The sequence below is a fragment of the Gopherus evgoodei genome, chromosome 20, assembly GCF_007399415.2.
Source record: "Gopherus evgoodei ecotype Sinaloan lineage chromosome 20, rGopEvg1_v1.p, whole genome shotgun sequence".
Classification (NCBI taxonomy): Eukaryota; Metazoa; Chordata; order Testudines; family Testudinidae; genus Gopherus; species Gopherus evgoodei.
This window is the reverse complement of record NC_044341.1, coordinates 11148581-11171134: the sequence shown is the minus strand read 5'-3', so window position 1 is coordinate 11171134 and position 22554 is coordinate 11148581. Positions and strand designations below refer to the sequence as shown.

Genomic DNA, 22554 nt, shown 5'->3' with positions numbered 1-22554 from the left:
AGGACAGGTTATGGGCTAATGCAGAGATGAGAGCTAGTTCAGGGTTCTTGATGGAGACAAGGGGCTGGGATACTTCCATCCAGAGATTAACGTCAGAAGAAAGGCAGGTCTTTCTCCATGAAGAAGAGGAAAGGAGTCAGCTGTCACAGTTCCTGAGATAACCTGCACCTGTGATTGGAACAGAGCAGATAACTGATTTTTTTAGTTTGGGATTTGAACCAAAAAATCCAGGTGAGGGGGGAAAAAAAAATTGGTTTGCTTTGAACCTTTTTCATTTAGGGTGTTTTTCACCCTTTTAAAAAATTTCTTTAAAAAAAAAATCTGAATTTCAAAACAAAGCACTGTTTTGAAATTCAAAGTGGCAACATTTAGTTTTAAAATGGCAGAAATAAACCATTTAGACATTTTTAGCTCTTTTCCGGCCAAAACTATTTGCTGAATTCAACCTGAATTTGTGATGAGTTTCAGTGGCCTAAAAATGTATTTTTTGGTGTATTTACTGTTCATTGAAAATGTAATCTACTTCTGACCCCTTTATGGCCTCCTTGAGGGCTGTGATGCTGGCAGACCAGGTCATGTCAGAGGGTAGTGAGGCCAATTCACATTTGTATTAATATAGATCAAAGTGATTGTTAAATGGGTAAATGTATAGGGTCTTTAAACTTCATGAAAACGAGGGGAATGTTACCTGCATTGTTTCCACTTATCTGTATCCTGTTGCAATGCAATAACAAACATTTACACTGCGTATACCCCGTAGCTAAATAACCCAACGAATGCAAATGAAGGAGAGGCTAATTTCAAAGCAAGTGGCCACTGTGTGTGATGACCCGAAGTTAGAGACTCTTAACTGCATTCCTCACTCACCTTTGTTAAAGGAAAAACCACATGGGTAGTGTCGCTGTCAGCTTGTTTTCTGTGAGTAAAAGCTTTAAAGATGGATTCTTGGAAAGATCCTTCAGCTCTGGCCCGTAGGGACTCTTACAGGGAAGTGTACGAGATAAAAGGCGGAGATCCCCAGAGAGAGTCTGGGTACCCTGACCAGACTCTTGAGAAACTGGCGGTTTATTACATCACTGCCATCATTTGGAATTATGAACGGGCACTCATCTGTACATATATTTTACCCATTTTAACCTCTCAATAATGCTCATTTCTTTTTCTTAGCTAATAAATCTTTAGTTAGTTTACTACAGAATTGACTATTAGCTTTGTCTTTGGTGTATGTTCTGAGTACCAGTTCTAGGGTAAGTAACTGGTCTCTTGGGATTCAGAGCAACTTGATGTGGTGTGAATTTCGGTTTAAGTGACCTTTATCACTAAGTTCGGTTTGTCTGGGTGATGAGAGGCTGGACAATCAAGGAGACAGTCTGTGATTCCATGCTAAGACGGATCGTGATCCAGGAGCTGACGTGTTAGTAGTTTGGTGAAATCTGATTATAAAACACACCACCAGGTAGGGGTGTCTGCCGCCTTTTCTGACAGTCTGCCCAAAGGTCAGCACTCACAGTTGTGAGCCACTCGAGACAGCGTGACAAGGGTGTCCCATTTAGTCCTCAGGCCTCTAGCCATCACCTTTTTCCAGATGTAATCGTGCAATCCACTCCCTCCAGATGGAGCATGTAGATTGCGGAAACCTGCAATTCACTATAATGACCTCAACAGGCCTGAACTCCTGCAGTCCCATTCTCTCAGGGGCAGTCACAAGGTCAGCCAGGGACCAGCCAGCTCTCCTAGAACAAAGTACTGTTTATTCAGAAGCATTTCAGAGAAAGGAGATGATTTCAGAGAAAACATACCAGGAAACCAAGCACTTATTTGCAGGTCTAGCCTACCAGGCTGTGGCACATCTTCCCCCGGGGATTAAAATACTTCAGACCCTTTCTGCAGGGTCTGTCTCTCTTGATCACAATTTCATGCTGGTCCTTAGCTCGTATCTGAGAGTCACCCCTCTGTCTGCGTCAGGGTGGTGGTTTTATACCATTTTCAGTTCTTTGTTTGCCAGGCTGCTTGAGCGAGGTCAAAACAGTCCTTGCAGCTTTGCCAGGACCAAACTTCGCCAGACTTGTAACTTGCCTTCGGGATTGGCATTATTCTTCCACTCTCCCCACCCCCTCGGGAAACCTTGTAACTCCCCCATTGAATCAGGAATCTAATCACTAGCCAATAAAGATACATGTAACATCAAGTTGATGCAATAGATTTTGATGATTCTGTGTGTTCATAGTATCTGTCACATCAGGCCATGGCTGTGCACAAGCACCACATGTCCATCCCAGACCAGCTGAATCTGGACCTGGCTGGTTTGGAGTTGTCTTGGGGTGGTTCAGTTGTGTGGAACCCACCACGTGCCTCCATGTCTCAGTCTCTTACAGTCCACAGGTGCAATGAAGCCAGGTGGAAAAGAGCTGGGATCCAGGGTCAGGAGAGAATCATAGATGACCGTGTAGCACTGGATGGGACAGCAATAGGTCATCAAATCCATCCTCCTGCACTCAAGGAAGCACTATGTCAGGGCTGCCCAGGGCGGGGGGGGGGGAGTGGGGCAATTTGCCCTGGGCCCCGTGAGCCCTGGCCTGGTGGCAATCCAGCTTTGGCCTGCATTTCGGCGGCCGGGGACCCTTCAATCACTCAGGGTCTTCGGCAGCATTTCGGCGGCGGGGGGCCCTTCAGTGCTGCTGAAGACACGGAGCGAGTGAAGACCTCCCCCCCGCCGCCGAAATGCTACTGAAGACCCAGGGCTGCCCAGAGGATTCAGGGGGCTTGGTGCAAAGCGGGGGAGCTGCGGTGCCTGTGCTCACCTGGCGGCGACCCATCCCCAACAGGTGACCCATCTTAAAAACCTCCAACGATGGAGACTCCAAAAACTCTCGGCAATTTATTCCAGTGCTTAGCCACCCTACGAGAGCTTACAGCAGCACAGCTCGATGTCCAGTCTCCGGTCACCGGACAAAAAGGGGGGGTTAGTGGGTTACCGATTGCTGTAATAAACCAGGAGTAGGTAACCTGTAGCACGAGTGCCGAGGGCGGCACGCGAGCTGATTTTCAGTGGCACTCGCAGTGCCTGGGTCCTGTCCACCGGTCTGGGGGGCTCTGCTTTTCAATGTAATTTTAAATGAAGCTTCTTAAACATTTTATTTACTTGACATACAATAATAATTTAGTTATATATTATAGGCTTATAGAAAGAGACCTTCTAAAAACATTAGAATGTATTACTGGCATGCAAAACCTTAAGTTAGCGTGAATAAATGAAGACTCAGCACAGTACTTCTGAAAGGTGCCAAAGCAGGGGATAGCTGAGTGGTTTGAGCATTGGCCTGCTAAACCCAGGGTTGTGAGTTCAATCCCTGAGGGGGCCATTTAGGTAACTGGGGTAAAAATCTGTCTGGGGATTGGTCCTGCTTTGAGCAGGGGGTAGGACTAGAGGGCCTCCTAAGGTCCCTTCCAACCTTGGTATACTATGACCCCTGTAATAAAGGACAAAAGTCACCTGTGTCAATAATAAAAAGAACAGGAGTACTTGTGGCACCTTAGAGACTAACAAATTTATTTCAGCATGAGCTTTCGTGAGCTACAGCTCACTTCTTCAGATGCAATAATGTCATCTGATACCTGTGGAAAAGAAAAGCCATTAGTTAAAGTGACCCTGCAGCCAATGTTCTCTCTAATTTGTCCCATCCTTGTGTGGAATGAATGTTATGTGCACCAATATGGAGGTGATGTGTAGTGGGGGTAGGGCCAAGGGGTGTGGGAGGAAGCTTAGGGTAGGGGGATGAGGACTCTGGCTGGGGATGCAGGCTCTGGGGTGGGGCTGGGGATGAGGGGTTTGGGGTGCAGGCTGCCTGGGGCTACAGCGGGGAGAGAGGACTGCCTCCAGCCCTCTCCCCAGCCGCAGGAGCCTGTGGGAGAGGCATCTCTCCTCCCTGTGCTGCTGCCCCGGGGCTGGGGGAGTTGCCGAAACTCGGCACGCCCTAAGCTCGCCTCTCACCCCACGCCCTTGAGTGCAGTGTGCGTGGCTGCACACCTTAGAGGGAACGTAGCCTGCAGCGATAGCATGATGGGCTGCCTGTGCATCATCCCAGCAACTCCATATCACAGGAATGGTTTTAGGGTGACCAACTGTCCTGATTTTATAGGGACAGTCCAGATTTTGGGGTCTTTTTCTTATATAGGCTCCTATTACCCCCCACCTCCTGTCCCGATTTTTCACATTTGCTGTCTGGTCACATTACGCTGTTTACAAGTATCACAATGATTCCCCCCCCACACACCATACACACACTGCAGATTCCCCCAGAAGCTCGTCTGCAGAGACAGCTGAGTGCTGCTGCCGCTGTTTTGGAGAAGGGAGGCTCCCAGCTGCCAACACTGGGGCTGGAGGGGCAGCTCCCACTGCTGAGTGGGGACTCGGGGAGGCAGCTTTTGCACCCATTTGAGCAGCTGTGGGCAGAGCCACCATCCCCACTGTTGTTAGGGTGTCCAGCTCCGGGAGGGGATGGACTGTCATGTGAGCAAATATACTGATGTGGGAGGGTAAAAGTTTGCAGGATCTGGTGCAAAAGGGGGAAGTGGAAGTACCAAAAGTGCTGCCAAGTACAAAGGGAACAAACTGGAAGTAATGGGGGTGGGGGGAGATGTTCTCTCCCAGTGCTAGAGACCGTGGCTTGTACCATAGGAGGTAAAATGTTTGTAAGTAGACATGTGCTTTTTAAATGGGTGAGGTCCCTTTAAGCATAAGTTTCAGTTTCCTGGACTCGTTTATTTCCTTCTAGCGGAAAGTGAAGAACCTGTCGAGGAGAGAAACGAAACTGGGGGGACATGAAACAAACAGCACCAGAGGAAGAGCTTGGGCGAAGGGGTGGAGCAAAGAGATGAGGATATAAAGGGGCAGCTGGCTGGCTTGGGTCCTCTAGCAGCTGCATCCTGATCTGCAGGGAGGCAGCTTGTCCTTGGCTCCACTGGGTACAGCTGTGCAAGGTAAAAAGGAGGCGCAAGCTCTCTGCTCAGTAACGGGGTAAATGCAAGGTCATTGCATGGAGCTGGAGAGAGGGACTCTGGACTGAGAAGAGAATTGAGGATTTTAAACTCGTAGGAGTGACATCTGGAGTTGGGAAGGAATTTTCCCCTGGGTCAGGTTGGCAGAGACCCTGGGATTTTTTTTTTTTTGCCTTCCTCTGCAGCATGCGGCACGGGTCACTTGCAGGTTCAAACTTGTGTAACTGGTGGATTCTCTGTAACTTGAACTTTTAAAATCATGATTTGAGGACTTCAATAACACAGCCAGAGGTTGGGGGATCTGGTCCATTACAGGAGTGGGTGGGTGAGGTTTTGTCGCCTGCAATGTGCTGGAGGTCAGACCAGATAAGTGGTTCTCAAATAGGGGTATTGGTGCCCCTGGGGTACTTGAGGTATTCCAGGGGGCACTCAATCATCTAGGGGGATGCAGCCTCCAGGGCAGAGGTGGGTAAACTTTTTGGGCTGAGGGCCACATCTCGGTGGGGAAATTGTATGCAGGGTCAGGACAGGGGCTTGGGGTGCATGAGGGATGTGGGGTGTGGGAGGGGGTGCTGTGTGCAGGAAGGGGCTCAGGGCAAGGGATTGGGGCAGAGGGGTATGGGGTGTCTGAAGGGGCTCAGGGAAGGGGGTGCAGGTGGAGTGCAGGAGGGGGCTCAGGGCAGGGTTTGGGTGCAGGAGGGGTGTAGGGTGTATGAAGGGGCTTAGGGCAGGGAGTTGGGGTGCACAAGGGGGCTCAGGTAGTGGGGGTGCAGGAGGGGTGCAGGTGCAAGAAGGGGCTCAGGGCAGGGGGTTGGGGTGCGTGAGGGAGTGCAGGATGTGGGAGGGGGTGCAGTGTGCAGGAAGGGGCTCAGGGCAAGGGATTGGGGCAGAGGAGGGGTGTGGGATGCACAAGGGGGCTCAGGAGGTCCACCGGAGCCGCGGGACCAGCGGACCCTCTGCAGGCACGCCTGCGGGAGGTCCACCGGAGCCACGGGACCGGCGAGCGGCAGAGCGCTCCCCGCAGCATGCCACCGTGCTTGGAGCGGCGAAATGGCTAGAGCCGGCCCTGCTGATCATGATAGTCCCTTCGGACCCTAAAGTCTATGAGACATGAGTCTGGCTCATAATGCCCAGCCCCAAATCCTGGGGAATGGACAGCTTGTTCTTCCTATGTGTTTGTGGTACCTTCTGTGGAATACCCTTGTGAGAGCTTGGGAACCCTTTGGGGAAGGCTAGCGTTTACCTGTCATCTCTAGCAGAGGGCAGTTGTGCGCACACACGCCTCCCTCCCCCCATAGACTGGCAGCAGCGGAATGATAACAGGGTGGAGGGCTGGTGTCACTTTTGTACCTGCAGGTGCCTAGCAGGAAGAAAACCCCCCTCGGGCACCATGTGGCGACAATCCCAGCTTCTCTTCCTGCTGTGTCTGGTTCTGTCCAGTGGCTCTGCTGACCGGTTGAGAGGTACGTTTTGTTTTGCTTATTTCCATTGGCCCCCAAAATCAAAATCCGCTTGGTGGGGGGGCCAGGTGCTACATGGACAGACAGCACTGGGGACTGCGCCGCTTCTGCTTTCTCCTCGCCATGGGCAACGGCATTGATGGCACAGAGGAAGCTCTGCCATCGCCCTACCCTGGAAGTCAGTCCCCATGGCCTGTGCTGTCCTTGCTCCCTTCCCTGCAGACCCCTGCACGCCCACATGTGTGCAATGGATGCTTGTGTGATAGGCACCGTCGTCGCTATAGCATCATAGGCTTGCATGGTGTCTTAGAAGTGGCCTAGCAGCACTTGAAGCCTTAACTAGAGCCCCATGACGGCTTCTCTTCTCGGGAACTCCCAACTTCTTGAGAGTTTCGAGACCTGGCCTCTGCCCAAAAATTTGTTTTGCTTGGTTTTTTTTAAATGGTTTTTCTTTGGTGACAAATCACAGCTCGTCTCCTTCTGAGCACAAGAAGGGTGGGGGAAATACTCTTGTGACCTTTCTTTAGAGCATTGAAACCCAGGGCATAAAATGCAGAACTCTGAGACCTGATCCTGCCGGAGAATTGCTGCACCCATGTGGATCCTCGCGCTGGATCAGGCCCTGGGTGTGGAACTAGTTCTCGCTTAGATGCACTTCTGGGTGTTCCAGAGAAACCTGGCTTTGATTGGACCAGTGTGGCAAGTACAGAAACATGAGCAGAGGGAATTGTCACACAGATAAGGGGTGGGGGGAGCTGTCCGATACTGTGGTGTTTGTGGTATTAAAGGCTGTGTTGTGATAAATATGCATAAGAGTTACAGGTCCTGAGCCCAACTTTAACTGCAGCCTTTTCTGGCTGGAAGGCCTGATCTGGGTGCTGACCTATCACTGCTTCATTCAGGAAAACATGGAGATGACGTCCCTGCCTCTTATAGTTTATAATCTAGGGCACTTCCTTCTGCACCCAGAGAAGTCACCAGGGGCGCGGCATGGGTGTCGGTGTTCCCCTGCATGGATCCAACTGCAGGATTGTGGCCTAAACGAGCCTCTCTTCCCCCTGCCAGAATCCCTTCTGATTTTGTATGTGCAAAAATAAAAACCAGTGCCCCCCCCCCGCCATGCCCTCTCTAACCCACAAGCCCCAGTAATGCTTAAACTGTTTCTCTGTCATTCTCTTTAGATGATGAAGAGGAGGATGGCTGCACACTAATAGATGCTCTCCCATACATGGTCGTGGGAGGAGGTGGGTTATTAATGCCCCTCCCCAATGGAGGCCGGGGGCAAGGGAGGGAGAAGGCAGAGGAAAAGTGCATGACCCCGGAGCAGTCCCATCCATACAGCCCAGGGTAACAGTAGATGGTTTTGTACCAGGGTGAGCGTGTGTGTGCTGAGTTTATTCGTTCTCACAGCACAAGGTGAGGATGGGAGGGGAGAGCAGGTGAAGTCTAATGCTGCAGACGGTCCTTAACATACTATATGACCCCGTGTCAACCAAACAGGGCCTTCCTCCTCTGCGGTGAACGCCTCGCTCGGGCTGGGTGGTTTGTGCTTCGAAAGGGGGCTGAAACAGAAATGCCTCTGATCTAATCTGTCTCTCTGTGCCCTAGCTGCTCTGATGTATGCAGGACCAGCTGTGCTGGCTACGTTGGGGTTCCAGGCCACCGGCATAGCAGCCGGCTCCGTGGGTTCCTGGTTGATGAGCTGGTCTGCCATAAGTTCGGGAGGCGGCGTGCCTGCAGGGGGAGTCGTGGCCACGCTCCAGAGCCTCGGTAGGTGGGACGTGCCCCATGCAGGGAACACTTCAAACCCCGCGTGGGCTTTTAAAGAGCTTATTCTCCTTTCGTTTGCCTCTTTCACTCAGGATCGCTAGGATGGGGGGTGGTTTGGAAGAAGAGCAGGGGGCTGGGAGTCATGGCCCTTGGGGGAGGCGGGGGGGCTTTTAGTACTAGAGGTCCCAACTGAGACCAAACGCCCCTCTTGCTACGTGCAGCACCGGTATGGTGAGAGAACCCCTGCCCCGGGGAGTTACCATTCTAAATAGCCAAGGCAGAGGGTGGGAGGGCAGCAGAGACAGAGTGGCAGTCACTTGCCCCAGGTCATGTACAGCGGAGCCAGGAACAGAAACCAGGAGTCATGATGCCCGCTCGTGAAACAGGTGAGGTCAGATTGGGACCCTGTGACTCTCCCTTTATCGACAGAGCCCAGGCCGGCTTCTGTCCTGGATAGTGTGGATGTTGGATCTGTTCCCTGTTCGCCGCCGGATTGACTGGGGTCTGCGCTGGCTATTCACTAGCCTGTGTTCCTTCCAGGGGCCCAAGCAGGCAGCGTGGCCTGGGGGTCGATCGGCTCCAGGCTGGGCTACACTGCCCACCAGAACTTCATCTGCGGCAAGAAGCAGAGGTCCAAGAAGCAGTAATCGCCCTCCCCTCGCAGCTCTCCTCTCGCTGGTTGTTGGGAAAGCTCCCTCTGGGCTCGCCACACCGAGCCTGGACATGGGCGTGGTTTGACTTCTGTATTTGGGGGAAGGGGTGTGATGTAATTCTCAAGCGGTTTGCTCTAATTCCTACTGAAATCAATAGACGCGTTTGGCCAGGTCTACACTACCCATTTACTGCGGTATAACTATGTCCCTCGGGTGTGAAACATCCACACGCCTGAGCAACACAGCTATACCAACCCCCCAGTGGGGTGTCTGGACGCAGGAGAGATCTGGATGCATAGGGGCTTGTTGGGGGATTCCTGGTGCAGAGGAAATGGGATTCTGTGGGGAGGGGGTCCAGGTGAAGGTAGTTGGGGCACAGCAGGGTGGGTCTGGGTTTGGGGGCGCATCTGAATGCATGGGGGTTGGGTGGACCAGGGGAGGGCAGCTCCTTGCACAGTGACCCTTTCCCCCCCAACCCCCCATGGAGTGATGGGGGGTGGGGAAGCAGCTTTGGAGGGAGGGGGTTGCCAGAGGTGGTTGGTGCAACCATTAAATGGTTCCCTGAAGAAAGTGCCGGAACAGTGTGTGGCTATGGAGTTTAACCTTTCTGGGCTGGGGAGTGGGAGACAGGCCAGCAGCCTACAAGAGGCTGCAGAGGAAAAATTAAAACAAAAATAAAACCATGTTTGCAGACAGGAATCTGGATAGTTGTGCTGATTGACCACACGGTGCATGTCCATCATTCACCAGGCCGGCAGCAGCATGAATGACAGCGGAAGTGCCCAGGGCTTCCTGCGTCACACGGTTCCTGTGGTGCTCTAAACAGTGCATGATGGAGCGGCTGCTTGGCAATAATGAGTGCGCCGTGCACCAGGCTTCTTCCCCTGGAGTGCACCCCTCACCCCCAGCTCAACAGCAATCCTCTCTCCCCAGCCCCCACCCAGCTGGTCTGCCTGGCTCTGTCTCCTCAGGGAAGAGGACTAGTCACTGCTCTTCTGTTCTCCCCTTCAACACAGCCCTGTCCCTGTAGGGGAAACTGACCAGCACAGGCAAGTGCCCTGTGTCACCCGCTCACGCCCACCCCAAGTTCCTCTGTGCCCACCCAAGGCAGGGTGGTAGCAACTCCTCCCCTGGTGCCTTGTACCTGCGGATCAGTGTCACTTTCATCACATGGGGCTGGGGACCCAGCTCCTGGCATCACTTCTCCCTTCCACAATGTTCCTACACGGGGAGGAAGTAGGAGGCAACTTGGCCTCGTATAGTGTAGGGGGGCACTGCCCCCCCAACCTCCACCCACACTTCCTACCCTATGAGCCTGGGCCCTTATTGGGGGCACCAGTGTGGCACTTCAGGTGATTCCATTTTTGTTCGTAGCTACTCCAGGGCAGGATCACTGCCTGCCTGTCTGTCGCTCCCACTGGAGTGGCTAATACTCCTTGTCCCCGGTGCCTGCAGCCCCTAGACATGCACAGGGTCTTACATGAGTTTCAGTGCAAGACTGCGTGGACCCACTCCACATAACAGGAGTGGTGGCCCATACATCCTGTGTGAGTGCCTGTTCTCTGGCCTGGCCACTGAACTGTTCATGTCCCGACCCTTCAGCAGCCAAAGGGCACCAGCAATCATGAGCCCAATCCTGCAGGCCTCGTGGGCCACCCTCCTTCGGCAGCCAATCAATGCAACAGCAGCACCCCCCGCTTTGCTCTGATGGGAGGAGCAAGGGACGGAGTGAAGGGACCACACACCAGATAAACCCTGCTGATGGCTGCCTTTAGAAACCAGAGTGCAATCTAGATAGAGAAATGAGTCATTCACCTGGCAAGCTCCAGCATCTTGGGAGTTCTCCGGGGTCTTCGCTTTCTGTAATGAGACTGTATCGCCTTTGTTCTGCAGTGCCCCACCCGTGTTTTCTGACCACTGCAGGAGCTCGGGCAGCCGGTGAAGGCTGGTGTTTACCGTGCAACTCCCTGCAAGGCATTGAGTGATTGCCCAAGGTCCTGTGCGAGACCGGGCGGAACTGCTACACGAGTGAATGCTCCAAAGATCCTTCATACCGTTTCGGTTTCCATGGAAAACGGATAGTGATTCCTAGGAGGAGTACAAAGCTCAATCCCCCCCGAGGACTGATGTAGCAATGTAGCATAGCTTGTTTAATTAGATGAGCTAGTAAGAGACGCTGAACATCACTGCTCCATCAGCTGCCTCTTTTTGTGGCACCTCCCCCATCCTCGATCCCTCTCCTTTCAAATGATAAACCCCCACGCGTAGGGCTTATGGGCAGGACTGCTGTCAGTTATGCCGCTGTAACTCTGGTGTTACACCGTTCTAGCAGATGAGAATCTGGCCCCTTGTTTGCACCTGTTGTCAGGAAAGCAGCAAGCCTCCAGTGTGTGAATGCTGCCCAGTGGACCCTCCAAAATCCCTGCAATCCTAATGATCGATATTGCCTCGTTGTTTACTTCTACCTACTCTCCCATCTATTGTCTCTTGTCTTAAACGTAGATTGGAAACCCCTGAGGACAGGGACTTGTCTTTTCTTGTTTGTTCGGTGCCCGGCACAGCAGGGTCATGGCATGTGGCTGGGGCTCGTAGACGCTACAACGAATGATGTGACGCCTGCTGGTTGCAGTCAAACGTTTTCTCCCATAAAATAATCTGAGATGCGGTTGGGGGTTTAAGATAGAGCCAGTTCGATGGCGTTCATCCTTTCGGTCTTATTCTGCATGTGCATTGGGGGTGCTTATAGCAAGACCTTCTCTAGGGAGATTCCTAGCCCGTTCTGCATTCGGGACCCTAGAAATCAGCGAGGCTGGAAAAGGCTTTCATAGCTCTCTTTTCTTCCTCCTAGCCTGAGCAGTGCCACATAGAAACAACATGCAGGCTTACCTAATGTAAACCAGGCTGGGTCTCAATCTCCAAATCTTTTGCAGAAGGCCTGAATAAAGCTTTGGGTGAAAACGTGTTCTAAACATCGTAGGTGCTTTATTTTACAAAGAATAAGAAAAGAGAAATACCAACCTATCCGCAAATCACCATGGGGCGCAGGCTGGTTGGGTCAGTTCTCAAGCTCTGAGCACCCTCCACGGGGGCCAGACCCTTGAGATGTCAGCTGCTCCCTCTGCAATTCGTGTGGCCAGACTTTGCACGGAGGTCTCTTGAAAATCTGACCCCAATGGTGGAGGCTGAGCCCTGCTGAAAACTGGCTATTGGAGATGGTAAAATACCAGCTTGGGGTCCTCAAAAGGGCCTTCGCTGCGGTAGCTTGGCCTTCAGACAGAGTATAGCTTGACTTGGAGGGAATTACTTTGCCACATGGGCCGTGTTTAATAACGTAACACTTTGCATTTCTGTAGCAACCCCCACCCTAGGATCTCAGAGCCCTTTGTGTATTATACTGAGCTGTGAGATGGGCCAGTAGTTTCACCTGCATTTTACAGCAGGGGGAAACTGAGGCAGAGAGAGGGGCAGCAAGTCAGTGGGAAAAGAGGCCAGAAGTCTTGACTCCCAGCTCATCTTTCCCAGAGCAGGGGGTTAAGTAAGTAGAGCGCTCATTGGTCCCTCCAAGGAAAAGAAGGAGCTGAGTAGGGGTGTGTGCTCTCCTGCTTTAGCCCCTGGGGGATACCGCCTGCAGGGCTAGCACCTGGAGAGGAGATTGAATTGCAGGCTGCTGTACCACAGCAGCACGCGATATTCTGGCTAATGGCAAGTTCCCCATTTACTAACCCCGCAAAAGGGCTGTTCAGTCAGTAGGTCCCTGGGGAAGGTTCCCTGTAGCATCAGTAGAGCCCCCAGAGAGAGAGGCTGCCTACTGGGGCCGTATTTTCATGTCCACGTATTTGTAAGAGTAGTGGTGCCCCTTCCCGGTGGACCAGTTGATCCCATTGGCGTAGGAGCTGTGTTCACCTTTGAGGTACAGCCCGTTGAGGTTGGAGGAGTGGCACTGCCCATACCACCAGCCGCCTTTGTACAGGATGGCACAGCTGCCCCCAAAGGTGTCGTGGTCTTTGTCCCGCGTGGAGAACCCCAGCCGGTTGTGGCCCGAGAGAGAATCTCCTGCAAAAGGAGGAAGGGAAATTCACACAGGGCTTGGCCTGCAGCATCTTCATTCCATGCCAAACTCACAGCCTTCGCATGAGGGCAAAGGCTTTCCCCAGTTGGAGTCATAACAAAGCACCTTGCCTCTAGGTCACCACTTCAAATCCCACCCCTGTCTCTTTGCATATTATCATTCATTAATAGACAGTATCATGTCTGGGGCCCTGATTTCCACCTTGCACAGTCATTCACACTTGTGCAAAGACTCACACCGGTCTGATCTGGTAGTGGTTTGGTGTAAACACTGACCCAAGGTGCAGGGACAATGGAGAATAAGGCCCTAGTCCTGTAGTCCTCCCCCTGGTGTGAAATGAGTTTGGTGGGTCTCAGGAGACAGGCGGTGCCCGTACACCACTGGAGCCCCCAGCCCCACTCACACCCTGGCTGGAACTAGCACCGGCCCAATAACATTTACTAGATGAATTTTGCTATGTTTTCCAGATAGTCACCTAGAAATTCCCCTTCCTCCCCCAGTTCTAACTGGAAACTCTCAGCAGAGAAGCCAAGGCCTGAGCAGCCCGTGGACACTGGGCTGCCTTCCCACTTCTAGGGCTGGTCCCTCCAGGTCTTGGCTGAGGCACTTTGGACATGCAGTGGGGAGGGGGGATGCGCCTGCAGACCCCGCCCCAACGAGACCTGGTGTGTAGACATGCTGGGGCTCTTCACCGGTGCTAACAGAGTCAGAGTGGAGGGCTGAGGAATCCTAGCCCTGCCTCCCCACCTTGTGCAGCTGGATTTTATCCTTGGGAATCACCAGTGGTGGCTTTCCTATGTGATAACCCCCCAGCAGCCTATCCCCACTTGAGGCGTCTCCCCCAGCCAGGTGGGGAAGGTGCTGGGCCTCGCCAGGTATCCTTGTGATCGAGAAATTCAGTCGGTAGCTTACAAACTCAGGGGATGTCAGCACGGCAGCTGGGCGCTGTGATTCCCGGCACAGGTAGAGGCACGCTGGCTTTGCTTGAGGTCGCACACTAGAAGTAGCCGTGTGGCCACGGCAGCCCAGCCAGTGGCTCAGGCCACACGCCTAGTATGTACCCCGCAGCCGCAGTGTGGGCATACCCTGCGCCCTCAACTTCGTAAAGTTTCACCAATGGTCATGCAGGCGAGGAGAAGGGAGGGCGCTGACAGGATCCAGCGAGAGTGGTTCCCCCACCCAGCTTTGCTAATGGGATCCTGACCTGCACATACCCTCCTCCAGGGCTGGGCTCCCCCAGCCAGCCCTGCAAACACACCTCAGGCCTGTAGCAGCCCCTTCTGCCCGACAGCTGTTACTGCTCCTCTCCCACGGTTCGGTGGGGCGGCTGCTATTGCTTTTTCTGTGACTTGCTCGGTTACCCTTGTCCCTAATGCTCTGACATTGTGTCTTGGGACGACTGCAAGCTTGAGGACAGATCCTCAGCAGCCCTTACTCCAGTCTTACGCCAGGGAAAGGCTTCCCCTTGGTGACTAGCTAGCCTCATGCAACTAAGCCTTCCCCGTCTGAAGATCTGGGCTCCGCCACCAGAGAGGCCACAGGTCTGAGGGCCTCAACCCTGCATTAGAGGTTAAAGCTGCTACCGCGAGCTGAAACGCTGTGGCACAGCTGCCAGCCTCTGCTCAGGTGGGGCCGAGGCGTGTAATAGCGAAGGGGGTGCCGCCAGCTGGCCCCCGCTCACCCTGCAGCGGCAGGCAGGCCCAAGTGGAAATCGCTCGGTAACTCACCCATGGTGCCATCCGAGTAGGAGCCCAAGGCGAGCGTGTAGTTTTCCCTTTCGCTGAACATCTTGAAGCTGCTGTACTTGGCAAACGTGCTGGACTCATTGAAGTCCCTGGCCTCAATCCGTAGCTGGTAGGTCCCTGACGTCAAAAGGACAGCAAGGCATCAAAGTCCCAGCATTGCTGGAGAGAGCGGCTGTGGCCCCAGACCAACACAGGAGCTAGGATCGCCGTGGGAAGATGCAGGCCCCCTGCAGGTTAGGGGCAGCCTGGGGACACAAGGATGGGAAACCCCAGAGGAGGTGGAGGTGGGAGTCTCCCCTGGGCCCGTGCATTAGGGTGCTTTACAGAAGGGACTAGGGGCCGTGATGCCATGGTGGGGAACCAAGCCCAGGAAGCACCCGTGTCTGAAAAGGCTGTGGATTTTCATGATCACACCAGCTCTGAGCCATCTCCTTTTGGAGCTCACTAGCTACCACCAAGCTCTGTTTGGGGTTAACCCTTTCTAGGAGCCCTCCCCAGCATGCTTTGTGGCTAGCTGGCCCTTTAAACTCGGGGGCAGACAAGCCGTTCGAGCCTGGACTTCTCTTCTTTCCAGAGGGGGATTTGGTAGCGGCCTGTCCCAGGAGGAGGGTACGTGCTGTGTTTGCACTTACAGCCAAACTGAACTGGCTGCATGGGTAGCAGCGAGCAAGTTGCTGCGTTGGTTTCAAAGCTGATCAGGAAAAGTCAGTGTTAACTCCCTGGGCCAGATCCTGATCCCTGCTATGCTTGGGTAGATCTGGGGTAGCTCTGCTAAAGTCAGTGATTTTACACCTCAGTCCAGCCTTCCCCTGCTGTTCCCTTCCCAGCTGGGTGGCGAGAAGTCTCCTTACCAGTGTTGGTGAGAAGGTGGATGTTGTCGTTGCCCAGCCAGAACTCCGATGCTTGGTTCCCAAAGCCTCTCTTGTAGGCCTCCCAGCCCCGATAGAAATCCACCGACCCATCCTGGCGCCGCTGGAACACCTGGAAGGCAAGGGGCAGGTCACACCCAAACTCAGCGAGCCCTGGGGAGCTGGGCAAGACCCAATGCTGCTGCTGAAGCTGCAGGTGGGGGGGGGGTCTCCCAGTGAGTCCAATGTCCACCCTTCAGAGGATCTCAGGGAACAGCGAACAGCCATCTCCCCACTGAAGGATCTTACATGGTGCCTACTGCCAAGGGGCACCAGCTGGGACCGGCCCCTAGACTTCCCTCACTACAGACACAGGGCTGTGGCTTGAGGTAAAGGACTAGCACCCAGCGGCTCTTATAGCATCCTTAACAACCAGCTTTTCAAAGCACTGAGTAGCTGGGAGGGGAGCAGGGAGCTCACCCTTGCTCTGGGGGAAAGGAGACTAATGAGCTCCCCTGGGCTTGTTCAGCCCTTAACGAGGCGCATCTGTTAGGTTTGCTCTGCCTGGAGGGGGCAGGTGGGAGCTTAGAAAGGGAAAACAGGGCCCTGGAAGGGGTGGTGACCAGGGCGAAGGCTGCTATGCCCTCGAGAGTGCTGACCACGCAGACAGATCACCCAAGCGGGAGGCAGGCTCTGGCCTCACTGCCCCTGCTGTTGCATGAACCAGCTGTCAAACGAGGTGCCCCAAGCTGGAGTGAGACCTTAACTGAAGACAGCTGATAAGCCAAGTCCCAAAGGGCTGGCTGCAGAAAGACTGCTGAAGAGACAGGCCATCTTTCTGCTCTCTGATTCCCTTTCCCGGCAAGGGAAAGAGGGAGACAAGGCCCACCCTCTTGTTTGTTCTGTCTGGAGAACCCCTCGTGCACTGCAGACAGTGGGAGGATGTTATCAAGAACATGGCCTGGGCTCTGGTGAGGACTCTGGGGAGTCTCAGCCCCCCCATCCGCAACTGCTAAGGCGCTGAGCAACTTGGCAAGATTGGCTACCTGGTGCCTACATGAGAGACAAGCTCTTCTGAAAATCTGACCTGAACTCCCCTAACCGGGACCTGCAGCAGAGTCTTCAACCTGGTGTGTGGACTGGTCACTAGAGGGGCCACAGACCCACTCTGTGCAATGGGGGGGTGGTAACACCAAATAGATGGAGGAATGTGTGGGGAGGTGTATTTCCTCCTGCATCCCCTGCCCTGCTTGAGGGCTAGAAGAACTCACCAGCCAGCCCCCGCCATCCGTTTCCATGTCACAGAAGACGGTCAGCGTTCTCCCTGGTTCGGGGTGGATGGTGTACCAGCCGCTCAGCCCCTCACCCTGCTCCAGCAGCTCCTTGCAGTTCCTGGCACCTACCCCTCAGGAGAAACACCAGTTGGGTGAGTTCGTTATGGCCAAGGCAGTTAGCAATGTGCGATCCAACACAGGGGTTGGGATGGGAGTGGGGGTCCCACAGCACCAGCCACTCTGTCTTGGATGACCCGGGAGCTGGGCAGGACCCAGTTCTGCCACTGGAGCTGTGGGGGATCTCCCAGTGAGTCCAGTGTCCATCCCTCAGATGATCTCAGTGAACAGCAAACAGCTGTCTCTCCACTGAGGGGTCTTATGTGGTGCCTGCTGTCTACCCTGAGCAGTGGGAAGAATGAATGACATTGGCTTTCACAGCCATCTGCTGGCTGACTGATAAACACACCCCGGTCAGGGACTTTCAGCGCTGGGCAACTGATTTTTCTGTTCACTGGCTGAAAATGAAAAATGTCAGAAACTTTCTGGCAAATCGAAAAGTCAAAGAAATGTTCGGTTTGGATTGAACAGAAGGTTTGTTTGGATTTGATGCTGCGTTGTTGAGGCCGTGGTGGTCCCGTGTTTAGAGTTTGACCATTTTGAAACGTTAGGCTGTTCTGAATAAAACGAAAGGAAATCTGGAAACAAAAACGGCAGTGTGAATCAAAAAATCCGAGCGTTCCTTTAGAAAGAGTCAAAATGACATGTGGTGTGGGGGTGGGGAGGTTGACTGAAATAATTCGGCAAAAGCAACAACAATTCTGGAAACACTTTGGTGTCCCCGAAGCTGCATTTTTCATAGAAAAGGCAGTTGCCCGGCTGTAACTCAGAGCTAGGCCCTGGCTGTGAGGGCTTGGGATATACAGTAGCGGGGAGGGTTCTCTCCAGCTGGACTAAATGAACACCTGAGGGTGAAATCAGAACTGCAGGTGGTGAGGGTAGAGTGAGGAATGAACTAGCTGCTGCCTGGCTGTTTCATGCTGGAGCTGATGGTAGATGCATTTGAGGGGCCTTAACTGAGGTTTAATGGTGCTCTGGGTCTCTGATGCTAGAGAAAAGGAAGGAAAATGGTCTTAGCTGGGGTAGCTGTGTTTGGTGGGGCCTTGGGACATTGTTTGGGGGAGGCTGGACTCTCACTTGGTTGGTGGCTTCACTTCATGCTATTAAATTGCAGCTAATGGAGTTACTCCCTTAGCTGGGGTGGTAGCATCCTGTGCTTTTGGTGTGGGAGGTCCCAGGTTCGATTCCCTATGGACAGCCTGTGGCATCTGTGTGTTCACAGCCATGTTGGTGCGCGAGGGTAGGGTTTGAGGCTGAGGAAGGCGTGTACCTTGCTGCTGAGAGCTGGCAGAACTGCTGGCTTCTCCTGAAAGAAGAGAGAGAGAGTCATTGGTGAGATGGGTGCATCCAACAGCTGGGCAGTCAGGGGAGGGCAGAGACTGCCACGTGCTCTGGAGAACAGTGGCGCTCAAATGTCACCTCGGGGTGGTGAAAGGGCCTTGCAGGGGTTGCTAGCAGCAGTGTGGACCTCTGTGAGGCCAGGCTTTCACCCCCAGCTGTTAAGTCCTTCTCCCCATGTAAATGTCTCTTCTCCAGAGCAGAGGCAGGGAAGGTGACTAGCCCTGGGAATGCAGCACTCAGACCTGTTTGCAGGCAAGAGTCTAGATGTGTCAAGAGAGTCAGCAGGGTGCAGCCAGGGGATAGAGCACTGAGGCCTCCCGAGGGGCCCAATCCTGCATCCCATCCTCCCCCCACAGAGTCCCATCAGAGTTACCTTTGTCTCCTTTGGGTCCAGCCTTCCCCATTGCCCCAGGGGAGCCCTTCTCACCTGAAGAAAGAGATCAGAGGCATGGACCTTGTTCCCTTTATTGTGCCTTTAGCGCTACCTATAACAGCGTATAAGAGCCAGGTGATGCAGACGGGGAGCTAGGGGTGAGGAGCAGGCTGGATGGAGATTTCTAAGGGGATGCAGAACCTTTTGCTTCTAGGTCCTGGGTTCAAATTCAGCCCTAGTGGGTATCATTTATTGGCTCGGGTGAAATGAATGAGCAGCTCAGTCCAGTTCCCGGTGGACGGGGGTGTCCGTGCTAGAAAAAATACCAGAGGCCAAGGATTGGGCAGGCCAAGGTGCCACATCTCTCACCCCCAGCTAGTCTCTGTGTTCGTGGTTCACTCGCTCACGGAAGGGAGGAAGGGAAATTGTGTCAGCGTTTTAGTGGCAGAGACGACCAGCCAAGATTTGCTGGGCACAGACTCCTCGCCAGCTCTCTGACATTTCTGCTGCACATTATCCTGTCCCCACTGCCTCTCTGGTCCAGGCACAGTGTAGGCTCTTGGGGGCAGGGACTGTCTGGACAGCCCCCAGCCCCCTCCTGCTCTGACAAGCCTGAGAGCGCAGACTGCACTGCAGAACTCAAACCTGGATTCTGCAAACCTGTCTGAAACTTTCCCTGCCCGTGCCAAAATATAACCCCAATCTAAAAGCTGCTTTCTGTGGCCAGGCCTGCTGAGCTCCTCTGTCCAGCCGCTCAGCCTCCCCGGTGCGTGTCCCTGAGGAGTTCTCTGTTCTGGTGCAGAGCGCTAGGGCTGTGAGCGTCCTCAAAGCAGTGTCCTGCTGACCTCCCCGGAGGTGATCCCCTGCTCTCCATTCTTCTCCTTAACACTCTGCTCCGCAGCCTCTCTGAGCCTGTGCCGTACCTGTCGGGTGAGTTAGTGCTAAGCATTCACACAGAGTCTGCCTGTCTCTTTGTCTTGCCTGGGTACAGATGTCTGTCTGGGCTGCTTTATATTGAGGCTGTGATTGCCGAGTTCTGATAGCATCCTCTCACCTGGGGGCCCTTGAGGGCCTAGATCTCCTTTAGCCCCAAGTAGGCCATTTGTCCCCGGCATGCCTGGCATTCCTGGGATCCCTGGCTGGCCCTGGAAAAAGATCTTCTTGTCCGCTCCGCACTGGGATAATTCCTTCAGCTCTGAAAGAGGCAGAGAAGCAGGCTGCAGTGAGGAGAGCAGGCACGCAGTGTGGTGGTGTCCTGAAGGTATTGATAACAGCACAGCATGGAGCCAGGAAGGGACCAGGGGAAAGGCTCACGCACCTGGGGGGATGCTGAAACTGCAGGATCGCGTTTAGCCACTAGGTGTAACTGGGGCTGGTACCCGGCAGACCTGGTCGCGTACTCATCTCTTGTCTCTCTCCATAATGGAAGCGCTGTAGCCCACTGCCCGTCCATATCTGGTACCACAGCCTGACCTGCTAGAAGCAGCCCTGCGACCTCCCATGTACAAGGAGTACGTGACACTGGGATTTGGCAGGAAGCGTGAAGGGCCAAACTGAACAGTCAGGGCTGGGGTGTCTGCCCAGGTCTCTGCCCTCGTTGGCTAAGGGATGTAGTTGGCCATGGTGACTGGAAGGAAGCAGCTTGATCAGGAGGCCAAGAGTGAGATTCCCCACAACCCCACACACTAAGACTAGAATTAAACATCCCCAGACTGAAGGGACAAAAAGCACTTGGCAAATGTGGATAAATTAAACCTGAACTCCCAGCATGCAGATTGGGGAAACTGAGGCACACGGAGGCTAAGTGCCTGGCACCAGATGACACAACAGACCGGTGGTGGAGCCAGGAATCAATCCTAGTTCTTCTGACTCCCACTCTGTGCTTTCACCCCTAGGTATCACCCTGCTCATCTGATATGGACAGCATATTGAGAAGCAGGGGTGGGATTGGGGGACAATCTGCCCATTTTAAAGTAATAATTAAAGCCTGTACTGGGGGAGGGGAGAGAGCTGGAGCTCGCTGGAAAGTGGAGATGGGCTCATCACAACACCCCTGCCTATTTTCTGAGCCCCCAAAGACATTCTAGGCATCTCTCCAGCCAAGTCATGAGACTTTCCCTGCCCCAGTGGGTTCCCAAGTGATATTTAACAGTATCGAACAGGTGAAGGTCCTAACTAGACTAAGAAGGAGTGTGGGAGGGGGGGAGTGAGAAGCAGGACAAACATGGCTGGGTTGCTGTCACCTGGTGACATGATCAATATATCTGTGCTCCTTGGATCTGTGGGGTGGTGGGGATGGGCAAGTGTTGAGGAGAAGGGAGACAGGCTGAGGAGGATGAGGCTGGTGTCTGACTTCAAGGAGAGCAGTATCATTAGCCACATTTGGCAGATGGGGAAACCGAGGCACACAGTGATTCAGTGACTTGTCCAGGGCCATACAGAGAGTCAGAGGCTAGAGCTGGAATGGTCCAGATGCCCTGCTTCATCCTCTGCCTGTTAGACCACAGTGACCACAGTTGATACTTTCTTAGGGTGACCAGATGTCCCGATTTTATAGAGACAGTCCTGATTTTGGGGGCTTTGTCTTATATAGGCTCCTATTACCCCCCATCCCCGTCCTGATTTTTCATACTCGCCGTCTGATCAGCCTGTACTTTCTAGACAGGACACTTAACCTCTGGGTTCACTCCTCAGTTCCTTGCTATCAAGTTCAAAACGTTCCCCACACATCGCTCCAAGGAATTGTTTCCTGGGCAGCGTCTCTGCGCACCCCAGACAGAGCCCACACCCCCCCCCCGGGTCTGCTAGCTGCTCGGCACCCGCAGCAGGGAACCCAGCCCACGGTGCTACCTCGGGATTAGTTGCCGGCTAGGAGAGGCTGACAGTCGGACGCGGAGGTGAGCCCTGCTAAACCCAGCCATGCATGAACCTCTGCTCCAGCTAAGGTTGGGATTGCTTCAGTCAGCTCCCCCCACCATCACTGGGGCTATGGGTGTCTCTCCCTGCCTTCCCCCACCCATGGGGCTGCAGGTGTCTCCTCCTGCTTCCCCCACCCATGGAGCTCCCCGCCTCCTTACCATTATTCTGATCCAAACCCCTCTCGGGTATGGCCCTTTCTATGGACTCCAAGGGGCTTTGCCTCACCTTTCTGGGCAGGGAAGCATCCTGCCTGTCCGGCGGGGAGCTCCTGAGAGATGCGGCTGCCCCAGCAATGTCCCACTGCGGCTCCTCCTCAGAGCCTGCTCCCTGCCACAGCCCATGAGCGTTGGACTGAGTTTGGCCCCCAGTTTGTAGAACAAAACCCCACAAAGGGATCCCCAAGGGTGCTGAGTACCCCCTGCCCCCACTGACTTCAATGGGTGCTGCAGGGTCTCAGCTCTGCCCTGGATTCAGCACCCCAGCTACTCACGTGCACAGCAGCCGGACTCTGTCTCCTGGGCAAAGCCTGCCCTGGGGCCCGGGGCAGCCAGCAGGAATGCCAGGGCGAGGAGAAGGCCCATGCAAGACTTCATCTTGTTCCCCACGTCCTTACCCCTCGGGATGCCTCTCTGATCCGGGACTGCTCTGCTGCCTTTCCTGGCTAGGAGACCGTAGGACAGCCAACCCCCTGTGTTGCGTAATGCCTGTTCTGCCCAGGGGCCAGTCTTCCTCAGTGAGCGTGTGGCGCAAGAGTTGGGCTCAGTGGTTCCTGGTAGCTACAGATAAGGCTTACTTCCTGGAGCCAAACACATGCCCATGGGTGGTGTGTGATATCTTGCTATCAGGGAGCCTCTGTTTGGGCTTTCGGCCCAACTAAATCCCCTCTGCTGTTTCAGGCAGCTGGAGGGTTCTTCTGAACTTCCTGTCCTGAGTTGTTATGTGGTGCTGATCATGCTGCTGAACAGCTGCTGCACTCCACCCTAGAGG

General features: G+C 53.9%; 2 protein-coding genes across 4 annotated transcripts; one reads left to right on the top strand and one right to left on the bottom strand.

Annotated features, from left to right (window-relative positions):
* The first annotated feature begins 4837 nt into the window (after positions 1-4837).
* On the top strand, positions 4838-9580 carry IFI6 (interferon alpha inducible protein 6). Its single transcript, XM_030539309.1, has 5 exons — positions 4838-4980; positions 6355-6461; positions 7640-7702; positions 8067-8228; positions 8769-9580. Exons 2-5 carry the CDS (start codon positions 6389-6391, stop codon positions 8873-8875), a joined length of 405 nt encoding a protein of 134 aa, XP_030395169.1. The 5' UTR covers positions 4838-4980; positions 6355-6388; the 3' UTR covers positions 8876-9580.
* A 2261-nt stretch (positions 9581-11841) lies between these two features.
* Positions 11842-22328, bottom strand: LOC115637741 (ryncolin-1-like). 3 transcript variants are annotated; one of them, XM_030539306.1, is made up of 8 exons: positions 22058-22328; positions 19703-19843; positions 18649-18702; positions 18205-18240; positions 16815-16948; positions 15547-15676; positions 14678-14812; positions 11842-12934 (listed from the first exon to the last, which is right to left on the bottom strand). In XM_030539306.1, exons 1-8 carry the CDS (start codon positions 22158-22160, stop codon positions 12687-12689), a joined length of 981 nt encoding a protein of 326 aa, XP_030395166.1. In that variant the 5' UTR covers positions 22161-22328; the 3' UTR covers positions 11842-12686. The 3 variants fall into 3 exon arrangements, with proteins under 3 accessions (XP_030395166.1, XP_030395167.1, XP_030395168.1); XM_030539307.1 differs by having other exon boundaries at positions 16815-16942; XM_030539308.1 differs by having other exon boundaries at positions 22181-22327.
* Positions 22329-22554: the final 226 nt, after the last annotated feature.